The sequence below is a fragment of the Colletotrichum jinshuiense genome, chromosome 1 (assembly GCF_051148585.1).
Source record: "Colletotrichum jinshuiense chromosome 1, complete sequence".
NCBI lineage: Eukaryota > Fungi > Ascomycota > Sordariomycetes > Glomerellales > Glomerellaceae > Colletotrichum > Colletotrichum jinshuiense.
The window spans coordinates 5,495,299-5,513,783 of record NC_139302.1 but is presented as its reverse complement, the minus strand read 5'-3'; the positions used below and the strand labels follow the sequence as shown (position 1 = coordinate 5,513,783).

At 47.0% G+C, this 18,485-nt stretch overlaps 4 protein-coding genes across 4 annotated transcripts; 1 reads left to right on the top strand and 3 right to left on the bottom strand.

Annotated features, from left to right (window-relative positions):
* Positions 1–3,819: 3,819 nt before the first annotated feature.
* On the bottom strand, positions 3,820–4,425 carry EsH8_I_001432 (LysM peptidoglycan-binding domain-containing protein; the record flags this gene model as incomplete). The annotated part of the gene is made up of 2 exons (XM_083268845.1): positions 3,820–4,245; positions 4,366–4,425. The coding sequence occupies 2 exons, from the start codon at positions 4,423–4,425 to the stop codon at positions 3,820–3,822; spliced, it is 486 nt and encodes a 161-aa protein (XP_083119283.1).
* A 3,132-nt stretch (positions 4,426–7,557) lies between these two features.
* Positions 7,558–9,265, top strand: EsH8_I_001431 (glycosyl hydrolase family 43 protein; the record flags this gene model as incomplete). Its single annotated transcript, XM_083268844.1, has 3 exons — positions 7,558–7,575; positions 7,658–8,152; positions 8,207–9,265. The coding sequence occupies 3 exons, from the start codon at positions 7,558–7,560 to the stop codon at positions 9,263–9,265; spliced, it is 1,572 nt and encodes a 523-aa protein (XP_083119282.1).
* Positions 9,266–12,561: 3,296 nt separating this feature from the next.
* Positions 12,562–13,780, bottom strand: EsH8_I_001430 (pectin lyase fold/virulence factor; the record flags this gene model as incomplete). Its single annotated transcript, XM_083268843.1, has 5 exons — positions 12,562–12,819; positions 12,886–12,981; positions 13,038–13,108; positions 13,305–13,424; positions 13,495–13,780. The coding sequence occupies 5 exons, from the start codon at positions 13,778–13,780 to the stop codon at positions 12,562–12,564; spliced, it is 831 nt and encodes a 276-aa protein (XP_083119281.1).
* Positions 13,781–17,013: 3,233 nt separating this feature from the next.
* Positions 17,014–17,848, bottom strand: EsH8_I_001429 (concanavalin A-like lectin/glucanase domain-containing protein; the record flags this gene model as incomplete). The annotated part of the gene is made up of 2 exons (XM_083268842.1): positions 17,014–17,402; positions 17,470–17,848. 2 exons carry the CDS (start codon positions 17,846–17,848, stop codon positions 17,014–17,016), a joined length of 768 nt encoding a protein of 255 aa, XP_083119280.1.
* Between the last annotated feature and the right edge of the window lie 637 nt (positions 17,849–18,485).

Here is an 18,485-nt window from a genome sequence, read left to right as displayed (position 1 = left end):
ATAGATGACATCGGCGTTGACTTAATTGGTCGTGACTGTGCTATTGATACAGGTCAGCAATTTAAGTTAATTCGATGAAATCTATTCCCCTCAGTACATAGACCGCTACCATCCATCTATCTCCTGCTGTGGAGTGTATAATAAATATTATCTCTCTCGGTATTTGTTGGCGGCTCACCCGTATCGCTCGCGACCGAGTTTACCAATACAGAAACGGCGGCTTTCCCACTGCTTGATTTAAGCAACAGGAAGGGGACAATAACAATGCGAAAGGGTTTTTTGTTAAGCGCCGACGGGCGATGGCTTCTTACCTGAAGCCGCCATGTTAGTGCTTATCTTGAGTATAAAGAATAAGAAAAAAGCTTTTTATTCTATATTTTGCGCCGTTGCCACTCTGCGCCCTTGACGATGCTGGTTTTGTACTCGTACCTAAACGTCGTGCGGCTGGTATTAAGTCTCTCGGTAGTAGCTTTCCAGTAACCAGCCTCCCGAACACAAGATTTCTGGCAGCAACGAAGCGAAGCTCAACGATCCCGAACTGCACCCTCGGATATGCATAATGAGATATTAGAAGCTGGCGATAGTTCAGAGGGAATAGATGAGCTTGGAGTCGCTATTAGCTCGCAGCCCGGAACCCAGTCCATTAGGCCCGGTGACGCGTTGGTGGGTACTTGGAGCTTCATGAACCAGCAGGCTGCGAGTGTCGATCCTTAGTTCCCAAAGGTGCTTCAGACCTTGAGTTACGGCGGCGTATTACTTTTTCTGAAATCGTTTCCGTCCAGCTTTATTACCCATAATACGCCGGAAATTTCAGGTCAAGGCATTTGAGCCCTCGAGCCCACTTAGAACAAAATCTAGCGTAGTTCGCGATTCAGGGGCAACTGGTGAGTTTTGATTGTCACCAATGCTGTTGGTTGTTGTTGGTATCACAGGATACCCTTAAGGGTGGTAAATCAAAGTAAATCAATGCGGTAAATTGGTCGTATTTTGTCTGTTCAGGAGAAGAAAGTGGATGGGTTGGCAGCAGCAGCGGTAGTGAAGATGTAACTGTTGGCAGTCCGGAGGCTGGATCTCCTGGTTGCGTTGCCGTCGCCGTCTGCTGTCTGCTGTTGACCGCCTGTCCGTATCTTGGCCGTACAGGGAATCCAATAGTTCTTCCGACAGATTAATATCAGTAACGTAAGACTGCCAAGAGCGGATGGACGAAAATGATCTAGCTGGTTCAGGGATCTTGGATTGTGGTTCTCCCCGTGCAAGTCCGGGCGAGATTGGGGTTTTTTTGTCGAAGCTGAAGGTGATGACAGTGGGTATTTACGTTAACGAAGAAAATTTCTGTCTTGAGTATCCCTTACGTATTTAGCACCTTTTTCTTTTCTGCTACGTGTCGCTGTTTTATGTGCTCCATGTCTTGACGACTTGATCAAATGCATCGCGTCCCGTTACAGCCAGCTTTTGTTGCCCTGGACTTCACTAAACCAGGTTGTACGTTAGTTAGCACAGATAATACTGTTGAATTACTCAGCCAGAATACAGGCCAGCGGCAGTGGAGTCCGGAGATCAAACCTCCGGGCTGCCAGCAGCAATATGTTCACTACTGCTGCTGCAGCTAACCTACCTACTTTCTCTTCTACACACACATGTACAGAATACATAATCATTTAACCGCATTGCTTTGATTACGTTCATTTATATCACCCATACGGGGATCTTGTTATACCAACAGATACAATAATCTTCTCTTGGCATCTACTACGGAATCTGGTAAAGTTTCACAGTTCGTGTTGGATTTCCCAGCTAGAATACGGGCAGGCGGTCAGTCCGCGGGAAAGCGGCAGCAGTCGGGCCCGGAGATTCTACCTCCGGGCCGCCAACGGTGGTATCTTCACAACTGCTGCTTCCGCTGGCTGCCTCTCTTTTCCTCCCTCTACATCTACAACCAACAGAATACAGTACCAGTTTTGCTCTTCGTTCGATTTACCACCCGTACGGGTATCCTGTGATACCAACAGTACGTGTTTAACTTCTTTTCAACCACAACTACTGCACTTGGCGGGTCCGTTGTCTGGACCCTACCGACTTATCCTTCCGAAACGTTTTCATGTTATGCCATCGGGTGCGGACTCAGACCATTTTGATCTTCTAAATTATTCCCTCAAATAATCTTGTGTTTGGACATTTTTATTTGACAAGACTTGCCGGTAAATATGACTGGTATTCTTCGCAAATCGGTCCGCACCTTGGTAAGAATGGCGTGAGTCCGCGCCCGATAGGATATCTCTTGAAGACGTTGGCTACATCAACCTACTTCGATAAATAATGCTTTAAACTCAGAATCAAGCCAAATAAGACCGATTCTTTATTCTACTAGGGTAATTCCGACTATTAGAAACCTGCTTTTTGTGGCGGGACTGCGGGGTCAGTTGGCCACCTATTGTTATCAACACGTGAGAAGCATACAATTTATCAGCAAAGATCTGATTGCAAGATAAGTACGCATCACGAGGTATCCTATCAGTCCGCAGGTTTGTTTTCTTGGAGTCCTGCTTGTATAGACACAAGATCCTACGGTGCATGCTAAGAAGAAGAAGAGTATAATTTAATCTTTGTAAAGCAGGATGTAAGGTATTTGGTGATTGAGCTTTCTTTCAATGGCGAGAGTATTCAAAATAAGACAGCTTTAAAAGCAACAAAACAAGTCAGTATATATATCTCCAGTAATACAGTACTGGCAATATACCCTAACCTTATGTCAGCAACTTGGTGTAGGGGTTTCGTTGATATTTATGGTGCTGTGAAAATGGCGTTACAGCTTGAATCCTAACCCAGAACACAGAATTAAACGACGCTGGCATATTTCACATAATGCGTGGCCTAAAACATCCAGGATGCAGGTCATGACAGGAACAAGAAAAAGGGAAAAAGAGAATTAGAATTTAGCTATAGTGACATTAATGTAGGTCAAAGGCATAATATTGCAAGGGGGGTAATCTAGAAGTCTCCAGTGCGAGGTATATTCCAAGTCGTTGAAAGCAGAGGCGTATCATATCAATATGATGGTGACTTTATGATCCAGGCCTAAGTTTGAGACAGCGCATTGTGGACATGAAGAGTAGTCTCAGAAACAGGCACGTAGCGCATACAACGCATTGCGACCGTAGTACTCGTCTTTTTATTTTATAACGTAAAGATAGTGGATGGCTAACATAGAATATAGATTTACCGGTCTTCAAGAGGGAACTCTTGGAGAACAATAAGTTAATGAATGAGACCATGGAAGCCACCAAGTTTATATTATACAACATGAATAACTGTACACAAGAAGCGTTGAGCCTGTTCAGACAACTGGAGGTGGAGAATTGGTTTGAACACATGCCACATCACGGAACTGGCGTACAATTTGAACTATACCACCTATAATGAGCCTCTATAACATTAATGGCAATAATTGGAACTGTAAGAGTCTTTGGTAATAAAGCCTATACTTCAACACAATACAACATTGTGGAAGTTGATTATTTGCCGTTGTATTGTTCAGAGACAATCCCTTCGACGTCCAGTCGCTGTTATTTTCTGATGGGTTTTGACCGAAACAGTCTTGACCTGATAATAGGTCGTCATATTTTGCAGGCAAGCATCACGTGGCATTTTGTTTACGATCTGATTGCATCCAGTTCAATTGTTAATGCAGTGAGCTGCCGTCTATTACACTTTTCAAACCCAACCCAGACACCAGAAGATTTACACCAAACAAAAGGTCGTTTCCCGATCCGATATCATAGTCGCGAAACCATGCCCATCGGATGCTTAGAGCGAAGCCATTTAGCAGACGGGGATGTTGATGACATCACCGACGTCAAGGAGGAGGGGGTCGACACCCTGGTTGGCGGCGAGGAGAGCGTTAACATCGAGACCGAATCTCTGAGCGACGATGAAGAAGGTGTCGCCAGAGACGATGGTGTAGGTGGCCGGGCCGTCCACAACGCAGGTGGCGTCACCCTCCTTGGCCAGGCAGGATGTGTTGTCGGGGTTGCAGACATATGTAGGGACCTTGAGGACTTGGCCGAGGGAGATGAAGTTGGGGTTGGTAAGGCCGTTGGCATTGGCGATATCGCAGATGCCACTGCCGAACTTCTGGGAGATGATGGTCAAGGTGTCGTTGCTGACGACGGTGTACTCGACGGTGGGGCCCGGGGAGCAAGTAGGAGTAGCGGCGGCCGTGGTGGTGGCAGTGGGAGTCGCGTTTTGCTGTTGATAGGTATTAGTATGCTGTTGCCCAGACGGTTTGTTTGTGACTCTTGTAGCAGAGAAGCCCGCCTCAAGTTCATGTGGCTGCATCGAGGAAGAAGAGAAGCTGAGTAAACTCACAGGAAGAGCAGCGACAAGGCCGGCGGCGGCAAGAACGGTGAAAAGCCCGGAGATCTGCATTTTGACTGAATGGAAGAATCAAAAAGATTATTGAGGATGAGTGAGAGAATGAAGTGGGTGAGTTCGGAAACGATTGTGGTTTGTTTAGCGAGAGACTGCGTCGAGGAGCTGGATGCTGATGATGGTTCCAGAAGTTCTAGAAACCACCGACGATCTTTCCTCTACTTATACAGAAATTCGATGGCCCCTGAGAGAAGAGAGAACCAACAAATCGGACGCTAAAATTCTAGCCCCCGAGCAACTCTTGACAACGGCGATGTGTTTGTGGGGCATAGGGGGCTCAGGGGCTGTGTTGAAGCCCTTGATCTTCAGGCTATTTGCGCACCGTTCGCTGATGCGACAATGCTACGATGCCATTGCAGCTCTCGCTGCGAACCGAGATGCCTACCCAAGCCACGGAGTTGGGTTGTCGGCAGACTCGGGCATGACCATCTTCCCGGTAGGCCAAGCTCCTCAAACTCTATAATCTGGGGGAGGTTCACCCCCTTTATGACTCGTGCTTATTTGCTCTGGGAAGACCCTTGTCAACTCACCTTCGATTGTTGGGAATTTTAGCCAGTATTTCTAGACTTCAATATACGTGCACTTTAAATCCCTTCTGACCAATATTGTTCCCCGTATGCTGACGTGGCTGACCTTAAAATTCCCAATCTTGCGCCTCCGATGCCATGCTGGCCGAGCATTAGCGCGGAAAATGAGGTCGCAAGTGTTGAGGAAGCGTATGCAACTAATTCCAGTGGCTCGAATCGATAGAATGCCCAAGAATAGACCTTGGAGTCGGAACTTTCTTGAAAAAGGAAGACAAGACAAAAAGAAGTGTTCATGGTTTTTTTTTGCGGTATCAACAACGCGGAACATATTGCAGAGTCATATACCGGGGCAATCAATCAAAGTTTGAGCCTCAATCAACAGATTCCCCACTATATCGTCCGAACGCCTGTCCCATCTCAACTCTGAGATGGACTCATCCGAATGATGTTAGAAATATTCGACGTAAGTCTGATTCTCTCCCGCTGTTTGCTGCCAATCTGTCAGATGTCCAAGGTTGAAGATTTGAGTTGTTCTTGTTTTTTTTGGTGTTCAGAATGAGAGTCTACTGGAAGTTAAAAATTGAAATGCCATTCCCATTCGAAATGTCTTCCAGGTTCTTCCCAGTTCGGGTTCGGACTGATGAATTGAGTACTCCGTGTGGGGGGGCCGGGGAGATATCCACCAACAACCCAAGCCACTCTGCCCACCAAGCACCGGAGGTTCCGAGCAGCTTCCAGAGGGAATATCCCAAAGTATTGTGGTATTGACCGTTACCGGGGCCTCGTATTTACGTGTACGCTAGATGTGCTACAGCCAAAATGGAAATGTGGTGCAACCTCGGGTTGTCCGCAAAGGGGTCGCCAAGGGGACTAAAGCGGATCTGGCTTCCGAATTCTGCGTTTGAAGCCTTGCTTCGTTAAAGAACTGGATCTTCTTCACCGGCATGTCAGCTGTTCGAGAAAACTTGGCGCAGATGCCTCGCATTCTTTGGTCGCATCATCGCGCCGTCCGATCTATTTTGAGGTCATTTACTAACGGCAATATAAAGCCATGTGTCACTTGCAGCGGGAGATCTCCTATGTTGGAAGCAATTTCCCCGTGTTTATCAATCAATAGGGCTCCTTGATGCGCTCAAAAGCTAACAATGTAACAAACGTGTTGGTGGTGATAAGCAAGAGATAGTGCTAGTGTATGTTCTGGAGAAAACGGACTCTATTGGATCCCGAGCCACGACCTGTCTTTTGACACGCTTGTCCAATCCCTAACCGTAAGCGCAAGTTTGTAATCAATGAAGAGAATAACAGTGGTCACATATAGATATAGCAAGCATTCACATAATGGTCAGGGCTGGATTAACAAGGAACGATGCATTCTTTGTAAATATGAACTATTCTGTTTCCTCGAACTGTCAGATGATTTCTCCACCAGACGGCATTTTAAGCCGAGAGCAATCTCCGACACCAAAATAAACAAGCAACCAGCATTCCATCGGCGTGTCAGTTAATAATTATATAAGCATATAAATGCCCCCCATCCACCCAACAAGGAAAAAAAGGTCACGAGTCTCACGACTCAATAGGAGATACATAATTAGCTAGGTGTAAGTGATGATAATTTAGCTTCGCATTTACCCCCACAAGGAAATAAAGCACTAATCAATGGCTCCTTCTCAATCACATCGGCTGCAAGATCTAAATTGTAGACAGTTTGTAACTAAATATAATCAAGGTGCGTCTGAGGTAGGTCAAATTCGACGAAGAATGAGCAGTAGAATATCGCTACTTGACGTATTTCTGGTGAAATTATGAAAAGGATTCAAGATGACGTGATACGAAAATAAAAGCTTAAACCAAAACAACTTGGTGGATAATTATCTGTCTGAACCTAAGTTTTTGGTGTCTAAGTTGATTACTTCAATTCTGGCTCTTGCAGTGGCTATCAAGCCACGTGCGTGAACGATACTCAAGGGCTGGCCTGGATGAAAAAGGATTAACTACTTACCATCTGCCTCCACCCCTATTTTCATTCTTTTCTATCATAATTTCTTAAAAGCCCTTTCAGAACAACTAGTCGCATTCTTTCCCCAAAATTCACCGTTCTCTTGTCTTGTGTTCGAACAGAATCATCACAAGCGAGAGGAGAGAAGTTGTCAGGAGCTGGTGTCTGTTTAGTTGTTTATGTCATTGTATTGCTTACTCAGTCGACCACGAGAGACTTCAAATTGAACGCCCAGCCTTGATGACGACGCGGAGACCGATTTGTTCGAGGCTGCTTCTCCGCACGAAGCTAGAAAGAACCCCAGTTCTCAGTCCAGCTCTTGGGTTGCATTCCCCGCCTCCACCTTTTAGCCGCCCCAGATCGACCCCAACCCAGGCGTTGCGCACCAATTGGAATCGAATGTGAACCGGATTCGGAACTCACAAAAGCGCCTTATTTGTGCGCAAGTGAGTTTGACTTGGCAAAGCGGAACAGATCTGGTGGATTTATGTCGGATTAATGACAGGTGAATGGGGATTCTGTATGAAGTAGTCTGTTTACGGCATTAATTCTGCAGTGTGGTTTGGTATAAAAGCAGCTTTATCTCAAAATACCTGCGAAGTGATGGAGCTTTGGCCAACCGTTACGTTCAATAGACGCCAACATGAATTTTCTCCTGTCATCAATCTTACTGGCGGCAGCCTGTGCTACGACTGTGGCACAGAGCACCACTTTCACGAATCCTGTTTTGTGGAACGATCTCGCTGACCTCGAGGTTATCCGCGTCAATGACACATACTACTACACGGCATCTACGATGCACTATTCTCCCGGTGCCCCGGTTTTGAAAAGCTATGACTTGATAAATTGGTCTTATATCGGCCACTCTGTCCCGGAACTCATCTTTGGAGACGAGTACTATTTGAACGGCAGTGGAAAAGCTTATGTGGGAGGCATCTGGGCCAGCTCTTTGCAGTATCGCGAGAGCAACGGCGTATTCTACTGGTATGGTTGCATTCAGTCCGGTGAGATGAAGACGTGGATCTTCACGGCCACCGACCCAGCTGGCGAGTGGACTGCGCAACCACCGATTGACGAATGCTATTACGACTTGGGAGTTTTGGTTGACGACGACGACACGATGTACGTTGCCTACGGAAGGTACAACATCAGCGTTGTGCAGCTATCTCCTGATGGATTACAGCCCGTTCGAAACGAGGTGAGCTGCAGTTCTCCCAAAACAGAAATGAGCTAGTTAACTAAAAACATTTAGGTAATTTGGGTCGATCCAGTACGATACCTTGAGGGAGCCAGGTTCTACCACATCAACGATTATTATTACATCTGGTTAACCAAACCAGCTGATGGGCAACATGTGCTCAAAGCAGACAACCCTTGGGGACCTTATACAAACCGTACAGTCCTTGACCGAATGACCTCGCCAATCCCCAACTCTGGAACTCCTCACCAGGGCGGAATTGTGGATACACCTGAAGGTGATTGGTGGTACATGGGTTTCCTAGATGCCTATCCAAGTGGCCGTATTCCAGTGCTGGCACCACTGACATGGGACGAGGAGGGCTGGCCGCAAATTGTGACAGACGAAACTGGCGGCTGGGGAAAGACGTATCCAGTGCCCGTACAAACAAACAAATCAGTCGAAGCAGCTGGAGAGTACATCGACAGATTTGAAAGCCCAGCGCTCTCTCATCAATGGGAGTTCAACCATAACCCAGACAACACGGCCTGGGAGCTTAGTCCCGAAGGTCTAACACTTCATACTGCGAGCATTACAGACGAACTTTACAGCGCTAGAAATACCCTAACCCACAGAATCTTGGGCCCAAAGAGTAGCGGCACTTTCCGGCTTAATCTTGCCAACATGGCTGACGGCGACGTGGCTGGTGTGTCCATACTTCGCGACGAATCAGCTTACATTGGTTTTCAGAAAGAGGGTGACACCTTGAGGCTTGTGGCTGTCCATGATATTCTTGCCCCTGAGAGTACTGGGTGGCAGACCACTTCAAACGGCACTATCGTTGCCACGGCGAGCGCATCCGAAGTTGACTTGTCAGGAGTTGCCAACGGTACTGATATTTGGCTACGCGTTGTAGCCGATGTACATCCGACTTTTGGCGTGGAGGCGAACAACCCGGCCCAGTTGCTTTACAGTATCGACGGCGAGAATTTCAAGCAACTGGGTCCAGACTATTTGCTCCACAACAGATGGCAGTTTTTCATGGCATTCCGTTTTGCCGTATTCAATTACGCGACAAAATCATTGGGAGGTTCTATCCTCGTGAAAGAGTTTAGCCTTGAATTAGTCGAGTGAAAGGCCTTGCGCGCAATGTCAACAAAATATAATTGCAAACGAATTTTACAGCCACTACCAGGATTCCTGGGTTCGGATTAAAACTGGCTGCAATCTTTTATGAACCGGACTCTGGTTCTTGTAAGTGTTGAGTAGGCCATCTGCCAAACTCCTAATCACAAACGTTTGTCTTTATATAGAGGTCGAGACTCTAGATATCATTCTGACAAGAAAACCCGAAAAGCCACACGAAATCTCAATGAAATTACTTCCAAACATACCCGATGATACAACTAAATTTTTTCTTGTGACTCAGCAATGTTTTTCTCCAAGCGGTTCCATAGCTGTGCACGACTGACGAAAAGTCGACGCGTGAGATTGAACCTTGCAGTCCATGCCCAAAAACATTTCAGCTCCCACGTTTTGGCTTTCGACTTCTCAGCATATTGTCTAGTGAAATCTCTGGGTATTTTCATTCCTGTTGATTCAGTTGATTGGTTTCGTTTGCACTACTACAAATGTGTCTAGGCTTCCGGCAATGCGTACTGGCATAGGCGGGGTTTCGACGAAGTAACAAATCAACTGATGACTTGACCATTTATTTCTCACTCAAAAATTCTTGCAGTTTATTAAGATTTGCACTGCAGAAAGCCAACATACAGGACTGCAATCTCACAGAATTGGTTTTTGCTAGTATACATCTACGTTCACCTTACTCCAAACACGGCAAAATGAAGGAGACACATGTCCAGCAAAAGAATTCCACGACACCCCTGGAGTTGGACAGGTCTTGTGTAAAGATTCCTTTTGATTCTTTGAATTATCACTGGGTTATTATTCATCAATTCATTAACATACTGATGCATATCTAGAACCCATCTTTCCCTATCCAGGCAACTCCGCAATTGGACTCGGTGGTCTTGTGAACTTCGTCGCTGGTTTGTAATGTAACTTGCTCCTATCTTCGCTCAGAATCTGTTTCACTGGTAATGGTGTACCGTCTAACTCCGTCCTTGTGGAAAGCTGCCTTGATGGATTCTGATCAGGTTCTGGCATCGCCGGGAAGATGCCTCTGTAGCCTTTTTCATCCCCTGACGCATTGTCCAATTCTGAATGGCCGGTTCGTCGCCACCTACGTCGAGAGAAGAATAGATATATCAGAGCTGCAATCAGAACCGCGCATCCACTCCCGACCCCAACACCGAGGCCAATCTTGGCACCTGTTGCCATTCCTATATCCCCGTCTCCTGAAGCTGTCTCGGTCTCCGTAGGTTGTGGCAGCAGGTTTGATATGGTGTTTATCGTAGTGGGATCCATAATGAATGTGGGTATTGTATTGGGTTGTGTTGGCATTGGAACGTGGCCAGGTTGCCAAATCACACTACCTCCCAGCGCGGTTGGCAGCTGTACGACGTTTTCGAGTCTCGAAGAATCGGTAAAGGCAACGGTTCGTGATGTTTCCGGGCACCAGCATGCATCTGCTGATGTGAGGGTTGTAGGCTGGGCTGATTGTGCGCAAGCGACCCATTCCTCTGATGTGCCGTTACAGTAAACGAGGCCAGTCCATGGCTGATCTAATTGACGAGTAAACTTTTAGCTGGTGCCTTATAAGGGTGACTGATATCGTATGACTTGCCACTAAACGAGCCTTTAGAAGGACAGCTCGGATGTTGATACTCCGGGTCACTGCAGCCTGCAAGATAGGTGATTCCAAAGCGCGAGTTGTAGCACGCGCGGCTGGACAGACACATGTCACCGCTCTGGCAGCAGGTTTTGTCTCCAAGTGCAGAATTTCCGCAGGGGTACCAGTCGTCCACCTCTTTGCCACGGGAGAAGTAGCAGGTGCCGTTCGAGATAAAGGGGTTTGGAGCGCTCATGGTGTTCCGGTATACCACATTCTTCTCCACATCAGCAGGTGCGTATTGAAATCCGCGTGTTGAAATCCGCGTATGCTTCGCAAAGTCTTGCGACTGAAGTGTGGGTGAAAAGTAGAGGCTGGTGATGGGATTGGATTGCCTTACGTTGGAAATAAAGATGGCTGGGAAAGGCCACAGAGGGAAGGAGGCGGAAAAGTATCGGGGGATATGTAATCCCTTGTAGTCCTAGGCATGAACAGCGTGGGACATGTCTTAGGCTAAGTTGTTTGTAAGGGAACAACGCCAACTTAAGTGGTGGGAACCCGCATCCGATCCCTGTGGATGGATGAGGTTCTGCGAATCAACCCCGAACGAGAAATTAACTCACGTTGTTTCCCCCCTAAGATAAACCGTCTACAAAGTTACGACCTCTAAACCGAGCTTAAAAGAGAGGAAAATTGTCGTAGCTCATGAAATTTTCTTTTGTGTTTTGTGTTGAAAAGTGGTCTCCTCTTAAATTTGTCCAATGATGCCAGTGCTGCTGTCGACAGCGGAAGCAAATTTTTATTTGCGACGAACTGTTGAAGGAGATGGGTACACAGCATATCCGTGTGCTGCACGCGGCTGCCCGTTAACTGCGCCTCCTCCTGCGCCTCCTATTTATGATTCCTATGCCAGAAAACTATTTGCTCACATTTTTTCCATGTAATCCTCACGTTTTGGTAAGGATTTTCTCCATGTTTAAGCGATGCCAATCGGCGTATGCGCCCTGAGACTTGTCTCTCGCTGCGCTTCTGATATGGTGCATACATGACCATACTCCTGATCGATCTTTTGAGGAATGAGACATTATGCAACAGTAGAGCTGTACTGGAAATGAAGGGATGCTGGCCAATGCTCAGCATAGCGGCAAATCCTGACTTTTGGCAATTGTAGTAAAGAGTGACATACTTGTCAGGTCAGTATCTAAACATGCCTGAGAAATTGCAATGTGCTGCAGCCCGCTACAGAAAGAGTATTCAGCATAGTTATGTTATTGGGAAACGGCAAATTTAATACTTCAGACTTGGCCCTCTAATGTAGGATCTTATAGCTCCGGCAGTAAGTAGAAAAAACCAAAGCGTGAAGGTTATGGTAGTCCATACCAAGTTACCAACGAAAAAAGAAATCCCATAGCACAATAAAATCTTATTGGATTCCCAAACTACACCTCTGTTGAACGTTTTCGCATTACGGGCTAGTGAAAACCAGAAGAAAGGCAGTGTAGACAAGTCTGTCAGCGTTGGACCGAGTGGGGTCGTTCGGAAATATGGGCATTCGTTGACTAAACGGTAGAAGACGATGGGTTGGATTCGTACAAAAGCAGATATGATCAATGTATCATTTTCGAGCATTATATTTTAATAATTAATCAATCATGTTTCTCGTAAACCTGCCAATCTTGCGGCACTTCCACATCGTTCAGTTGAAGCCCTCGGGCCAGTAAGTCTCCAACCACTCGTACGGCTCCTCGGGCTCATAGGCGTTCGTAACGGTGCCCTCCCATTCGGTAATAGCGTCTCTAGTCTCGTTGTATAGAGCGTATTTCTCGTCAGGCCCAGTTCCAATGGTGTACGGCACGGTTTGGACATTGTTGGCGATTTCCTTGTCCACCATCACTTTCAGGTCCTTCAGCTGGGTGTTCTTGATGCGAATCTCATCTCCGTAGTTGGGGTTGATCTAGAATGGCAAAGGCAATTAGTATTAGATTCAAGTGAGCTTTCAATCATCTTGGTAAAAGCTTACAATGCCCATTCTGTTGCCATTTACTGCAATCACATTCTGGATTGTTGCATTCCTCTTGGACTGGTTCAGGCAGTTTCCACAGCTCTGATAAAAGGTCTAATATCTCATATCAGTAGAGTACTTAACGGATGGAGATGTAAAGTTTGACGAACCCCAAAGCCATCGGCATAAAAACCTGTGATGTTGTATTTCCCGCCCAAAGAGTTGTCCTGGAAGATCTGCACTAATGTTAGCGCCTTTTACCCTTCATATGGATCACAGAATATCAGTACCTTGTCCGTTGCATTGCGAGCTCCCCCTCCTATCACTCTAAGCTGGGTGTTTAGTCCCTTCGAGGTGAGAGCGTCTTCACAAACATCCTCCCACCAAACTGTTATCTGATTAGCTAGGAGACATGTATTTAAGACAAGTTGTTGTACCGTTCTCGACCCAAGCATCACCCAGTGCATGAATGCCTTCAGCCTGGTGCTTGCCAATGATGACATTACGAATAGTCGAGCCGGGAAGCAGGTTGAAGACAGTATCAGCGTCGGTGCCCTCTGAGGAAATAAGAGTAAACATTAGCCAAGAGACCTTGGGATTGATATCAGGGGTTCGAGCTCTGCATACCGGCTTGCTCGTTACAGCTGCCCTCAACACGCTCATAACGCTTCATGCCTCCGTCAAAGACCTGCCCTGGAAGGATGTACATGGCTTCTGTGAGAACAACAGTCTCTTTAGCGACGGGGAACTTGGTAATAGGGAACGGAAAGCGTGGCGGTGGGCGTTCACCGAGATCGCCTTGGGTCGCATCGGCATCGCCACTTGCTCCATCACCCTGTTGGCGGCGTCCGATGGCGGCAGATTGAGCTAGAGCGGGTAGGAGGGAGAGAAAAGATGCAGTGGTGAACCTCATGGTGGTTAGACTGATAAAAACACCTATTATAATAATGCTCAAAGATTCTGGTGTAGGAAGTCTAAGTGAAATTGTCTAGACTCAATTGGCAAGCTTGACACATTGACAACCACTACCTATCGTTCCGAACTGCTGCGGATACTCTGTCGTTTATATAGCTATACCTCTTCATATATTCTCAGGCATGCTCTGGAGGTCTTGGAGCTGTCGAAGCTATGCCACTTCTCGATTACGTAGCTAAGTGAGCTCCTATCATAGCAGCCATTGGTGTTTGCTGTAGGCTGCAGACTACACATGGTAAACGAGGCGGAAACATGCAACGGAAAATCAGTTCTTAGATTCCATGAATCATTGCTCTGGGATGGTCTTACAAGTCCCTTGGCAAATCTTGGCATAGCCCAAACTCCTCACCCCAGCCGGTCGGTTAACCATCAGCTCATATCCCAACCCAGCGGCGCGACCCCGGACCCGCACACCCCCACCGCCATTAAGGAGATGGGAGAGGTGGGAATTTCCCCAGACAAAAAAGGCTTGGGTTGTCCAGATACTGGTTGTGGTTTGTTAGGGTGGCTGGTGATATTGCGGGGTATGCGCTGGACTGACGTCGTCGGAGATGCTACGGTGAAGTCGGGCGTCGATCATGCGGGGATTGGAAATTTCACTGCCGTTATTATCCTGCTTTAGATTAGTTGTTGGTAAGGTCCTTATTGCTGCTGGTATATTTTTGAAGAATGTCAAAGCTAGGGACACATTTGGCGATGTCTTAAGGCTGAGTCTGCTTGTAGTGCGGGTGACTTAAACCCCCATCTATCATCATCTGTATCATGATAATTTTATCCATTATTTCTTTCTCATGTGGAAAGGAATTTAAATGATTCTAAGCCAACTTCCTGGTTCGCTGGAATACTGAAAGGCGGGGGGCTTTGACAAGCGTGGCGTCGTGATGGGATTGAGATGCTTGCCTAGAACCAACAGGCTATGCAGCTCAAGTGACGCAGCCGCATGTCTGGGTCGCTGCATTGAGATGCCACCACTAGAGAAAGGAGAACAGGGCTTGGCAAGCTGCGACCCGATTAAGATCCATGCTAACTAATCAGCTCGCCTGATTTCACATCGAAATATTTCTCTCATGTCAGGTTGTCTTCGAGAGCTTGTCTCGCTCACATAGGTAGTAGCTTGGGGACAACGGACTGGTCCGCAATGAATTTCCTCCAATTACAAGTACAACCGTGAAATGCATTTCTGACCCCGATGGTTATCTCCTGGTCGAGACCTCCCCTGCCTTGATATGCATGGGTAGGGGGGTCATTTCGCGTACGAGGCATGCAATTCTGCTAGCAAACACTACCGCAACGTCACTGCAGACTCACAAAATAACGCGGATGCCTTCACCTTGTGCCATCAAGACCTGATTTTTGCTGTAATTTTTATAAACATAAAGTGTAGGAACGGAAAGACAATGGCCTAGTATTTCTCTCTCCTTGTGATGGATTCTATAGTATTCAGAATGCTGCAATGTATTTTCAAACAAAATACTCATGATAAATTCCAAGTACCACGCGAATTCAGTACTGCGATAATTTCAGCATCACTTCGAAAAGGGATTGTTCGGGCATTCGCTAAAATCGATCAAGCTTTTCTAATAGATCACCGAACCATTGATAGGAGAGATCGTCAGGAACGCATCTGCAAGATTCAAGGCAACCGTATCTCAGACACCACATGCTGGTGGAATGCTCCCAGTCGGAGAGTTTAACACTAATGCCATGTGACTTACGGAGCCAAATCCATAGGGCATGCCGTGGTATCTGTGTCACAGTCCTGCACCTGAGAGTTACATTGGCACTAGCCTCTCCGGCGAGGTGGATTGAGGTACGTGACAGGCGGACGCTGAATGACGTCTGAGTATAGCGTCATTGAACGGTTCACTTCTGTTTGTTTTCCTGGGTGTAGTCAATCACATTGCAGTCACACAAGGGAGCCCCTGATCCGGCTCTTTGGTTTAGCGTTACTTGTAGGCTCGTTGAAGCGAGTCGTCGATCCAATTTATTATGTTCACTATCAATATGACGGTACTGATACTGGTTTTTTTATACCGTCAAACCCCTTCCAAACTCGGTAACTCATACAATGGTCAGTCGAAATTGCCTCCCGTCCACCCGTAACCTCGGCCCAGGTGTCCCTTTTTATCAGCCAGCAACGCCTAAAGCAATATCAGGGATTTAACTGCATAGATGGATAGATTTGAAGCGCAAACTTCCGGAAAATCACACATTATCAGCTATGGCGAAAATTATGGATTCCCTAAAACCGTCGCTGAGGATTGTGTTGGATTACTCAGCCAGAGTACAGGGAGCTGGCCAGCAGCAGCAGCCGGCCGCGGCAGCGGAGCCCGGAGATCCAACCTCCGGGCAGCCAACGATATCTTCACTGCTGCTGCTGCTGCCAACCTACCTACTTTCTTCTACACACAGACATACAACCACCAGAATACAGTATCAGCTTGACCTTTCGTTACCATCGTTGCTTACGCACGATTACCTCCCGTACGGGTAACCTGTGATTCCAACAGATTGGTACAAAATAGGGGTACACCAAGAACCACAGGCAAAGGCAATGTCTTTGCATGACCGCAATACCCTCTTAATTGTTGCAGCTGTGCCTTTAGCTACACTGATGATCTTCGAAATTTGAGTAGCATCAACATTAGTGTATTTGAATGCCTGGACAGAGCACGGAAACAACAATATTATCTTAAAATCTACTCAGTGAGAATATATTTAGTTACAAAAGTGCATCATTGAGAGTCATTTTGGTGTATTGACTAGCCTTTATCAAGCACCACATATGAAGAGAAATAACAGACACTGGGAGAATAGTGAGACTTAAGTTGATTTTACTCAATTATCTCATGTGTCAAACCATATCATGACACAGGAGCGCAGCAGTACGACGTTCTGAATGTTTGAGATCTAGGAACCTGCAATGTATTCGAATGTTCAACAGAAACGACAGTGTGTTGTTTTATTACGTTTCTTGATATCAGAATGTACTAGATGAAAAATCCAGATGAAAAGTCCGGACGAAAAACATGATTTATCTAGATCAAGACTAATGCACTGCGTTGCTTCATGGTTTGCTGGCACATCCCTAGTTCTCTCCCACTGGTTCTGACAGACCTCTACCGGTTAAATATGCTTCGAAGGTCGTTATAATCGGAGATTTGTAGAGGTTTACGCGGTGTTGTAGTAAAGGTAAATGTCCTTAATCCTGAAGTTTGCTTCAGTGGCGGGGGGGCCGACGCTCCAGCCGTTATCGCCGTTGGACCAGTTGTTAAAAACCCAGGGACCGCTTGCGCTGGGTACGTCGCTGGTGGTAGTCCAGATCTCAACACCGTCCACGTACCACCGGACTCGGCCAGGGGTCCAATCCAGGCGGTACTCGTGCTCGGCAGAGGTTGGGTTGGCGGGCGGCGTAACAGCATTGTACGTCTTGGCGCCGTTCAGGTCTGCGTCCTGGTTGGTGAACCACAGCTTACGGGTTCCCTGGTTGCTAAGGGAAGCCGCATCGGAGAGCCATTCGATATCGGTCTCCTGAGTACCGTTGTGGTAAAAGAAAGCGCCTGTCGTGTAATTAGCACACGTGTCTGCGTATATGGATTCACATCAGTATGGGACTCATCGCCTTACCGTTGCAGACACCAGCGGGCTCGCTGAAGATTGCTACAGTCCGAACAGAAGCATATTTAATGTTGGATACAGTCGTGGCGACTTCTGCAGAACTGTACGGCTGGGCATTTTGGCCCCCGGGAACCTTCAGATTGAGGTATCCTCCTGAAATAACAACGTTGGCCGGGTCATAGCGATATTCGTCCCCGATGGGCCAGTTGCTCTTTTGTAGGCCAGAGGGGAATGAAGGGTTTTTGGAGAAGTCAAAGACCAATTTGTTTGCATATCCATAAGAGTTGACGACGTATTGGCCATTGGTTAACTGTGGTTGAGCCGAGCGAGTCAATGCCACTGCAGGACTGGCTGCAAGGAGCGTAGCCGCAAAGAATGTAGAACGCATAATGAGATGAATGAGGGGTTATTTGGCTTGATGCCTCTGAAGACGTGATGAAGATGGGATCTGATATTTTACCGATGCTGATGAGGTCTACTTATAGGTTTTTCAATGTTGACTAACGTTGCTCATCTTCCCTAAATCATAAAACTTGCCCAGAAGTAACAAGCTGCGCATGCTGCCGTCCAGCCGCTGACCCCGGCGAAGTAACCTTGCATGGGTTTCATGGCGTAAGGCTGTTCTTTGCCCCCATAGATGGAGTCTAGAGCTGATCGAAGGAATGCCAGGGGACAATAGAGACGAATTGGATTGTTGCAGAGCTGCAGGATAAGACAGGGGTCGCTCAAGGGAGAAAAATCACTCACGATCTAGCCAGCGTGGAGGTGGTGTTCCCAACCACCAATGGACATTTGAGACCGCTTAAAACTCAGCTCACCCTTGAACGCCAAGTCAAATTTTGAAGGATCCGAGGTAAAGCTTTTAACTCATGGATGTGGCGCTGCTGCCATGCGAGCATCGGCTTGCGGGCTCCCTTGGCTGGATCGCCCCCCGGATTCCTGTCGATACCAGGCTCCGGGAAACCAACGGCTATTGTCTTCGCCTCTGACCGAAAATGCTTTCATCCTCGAATCGTATTCCTACT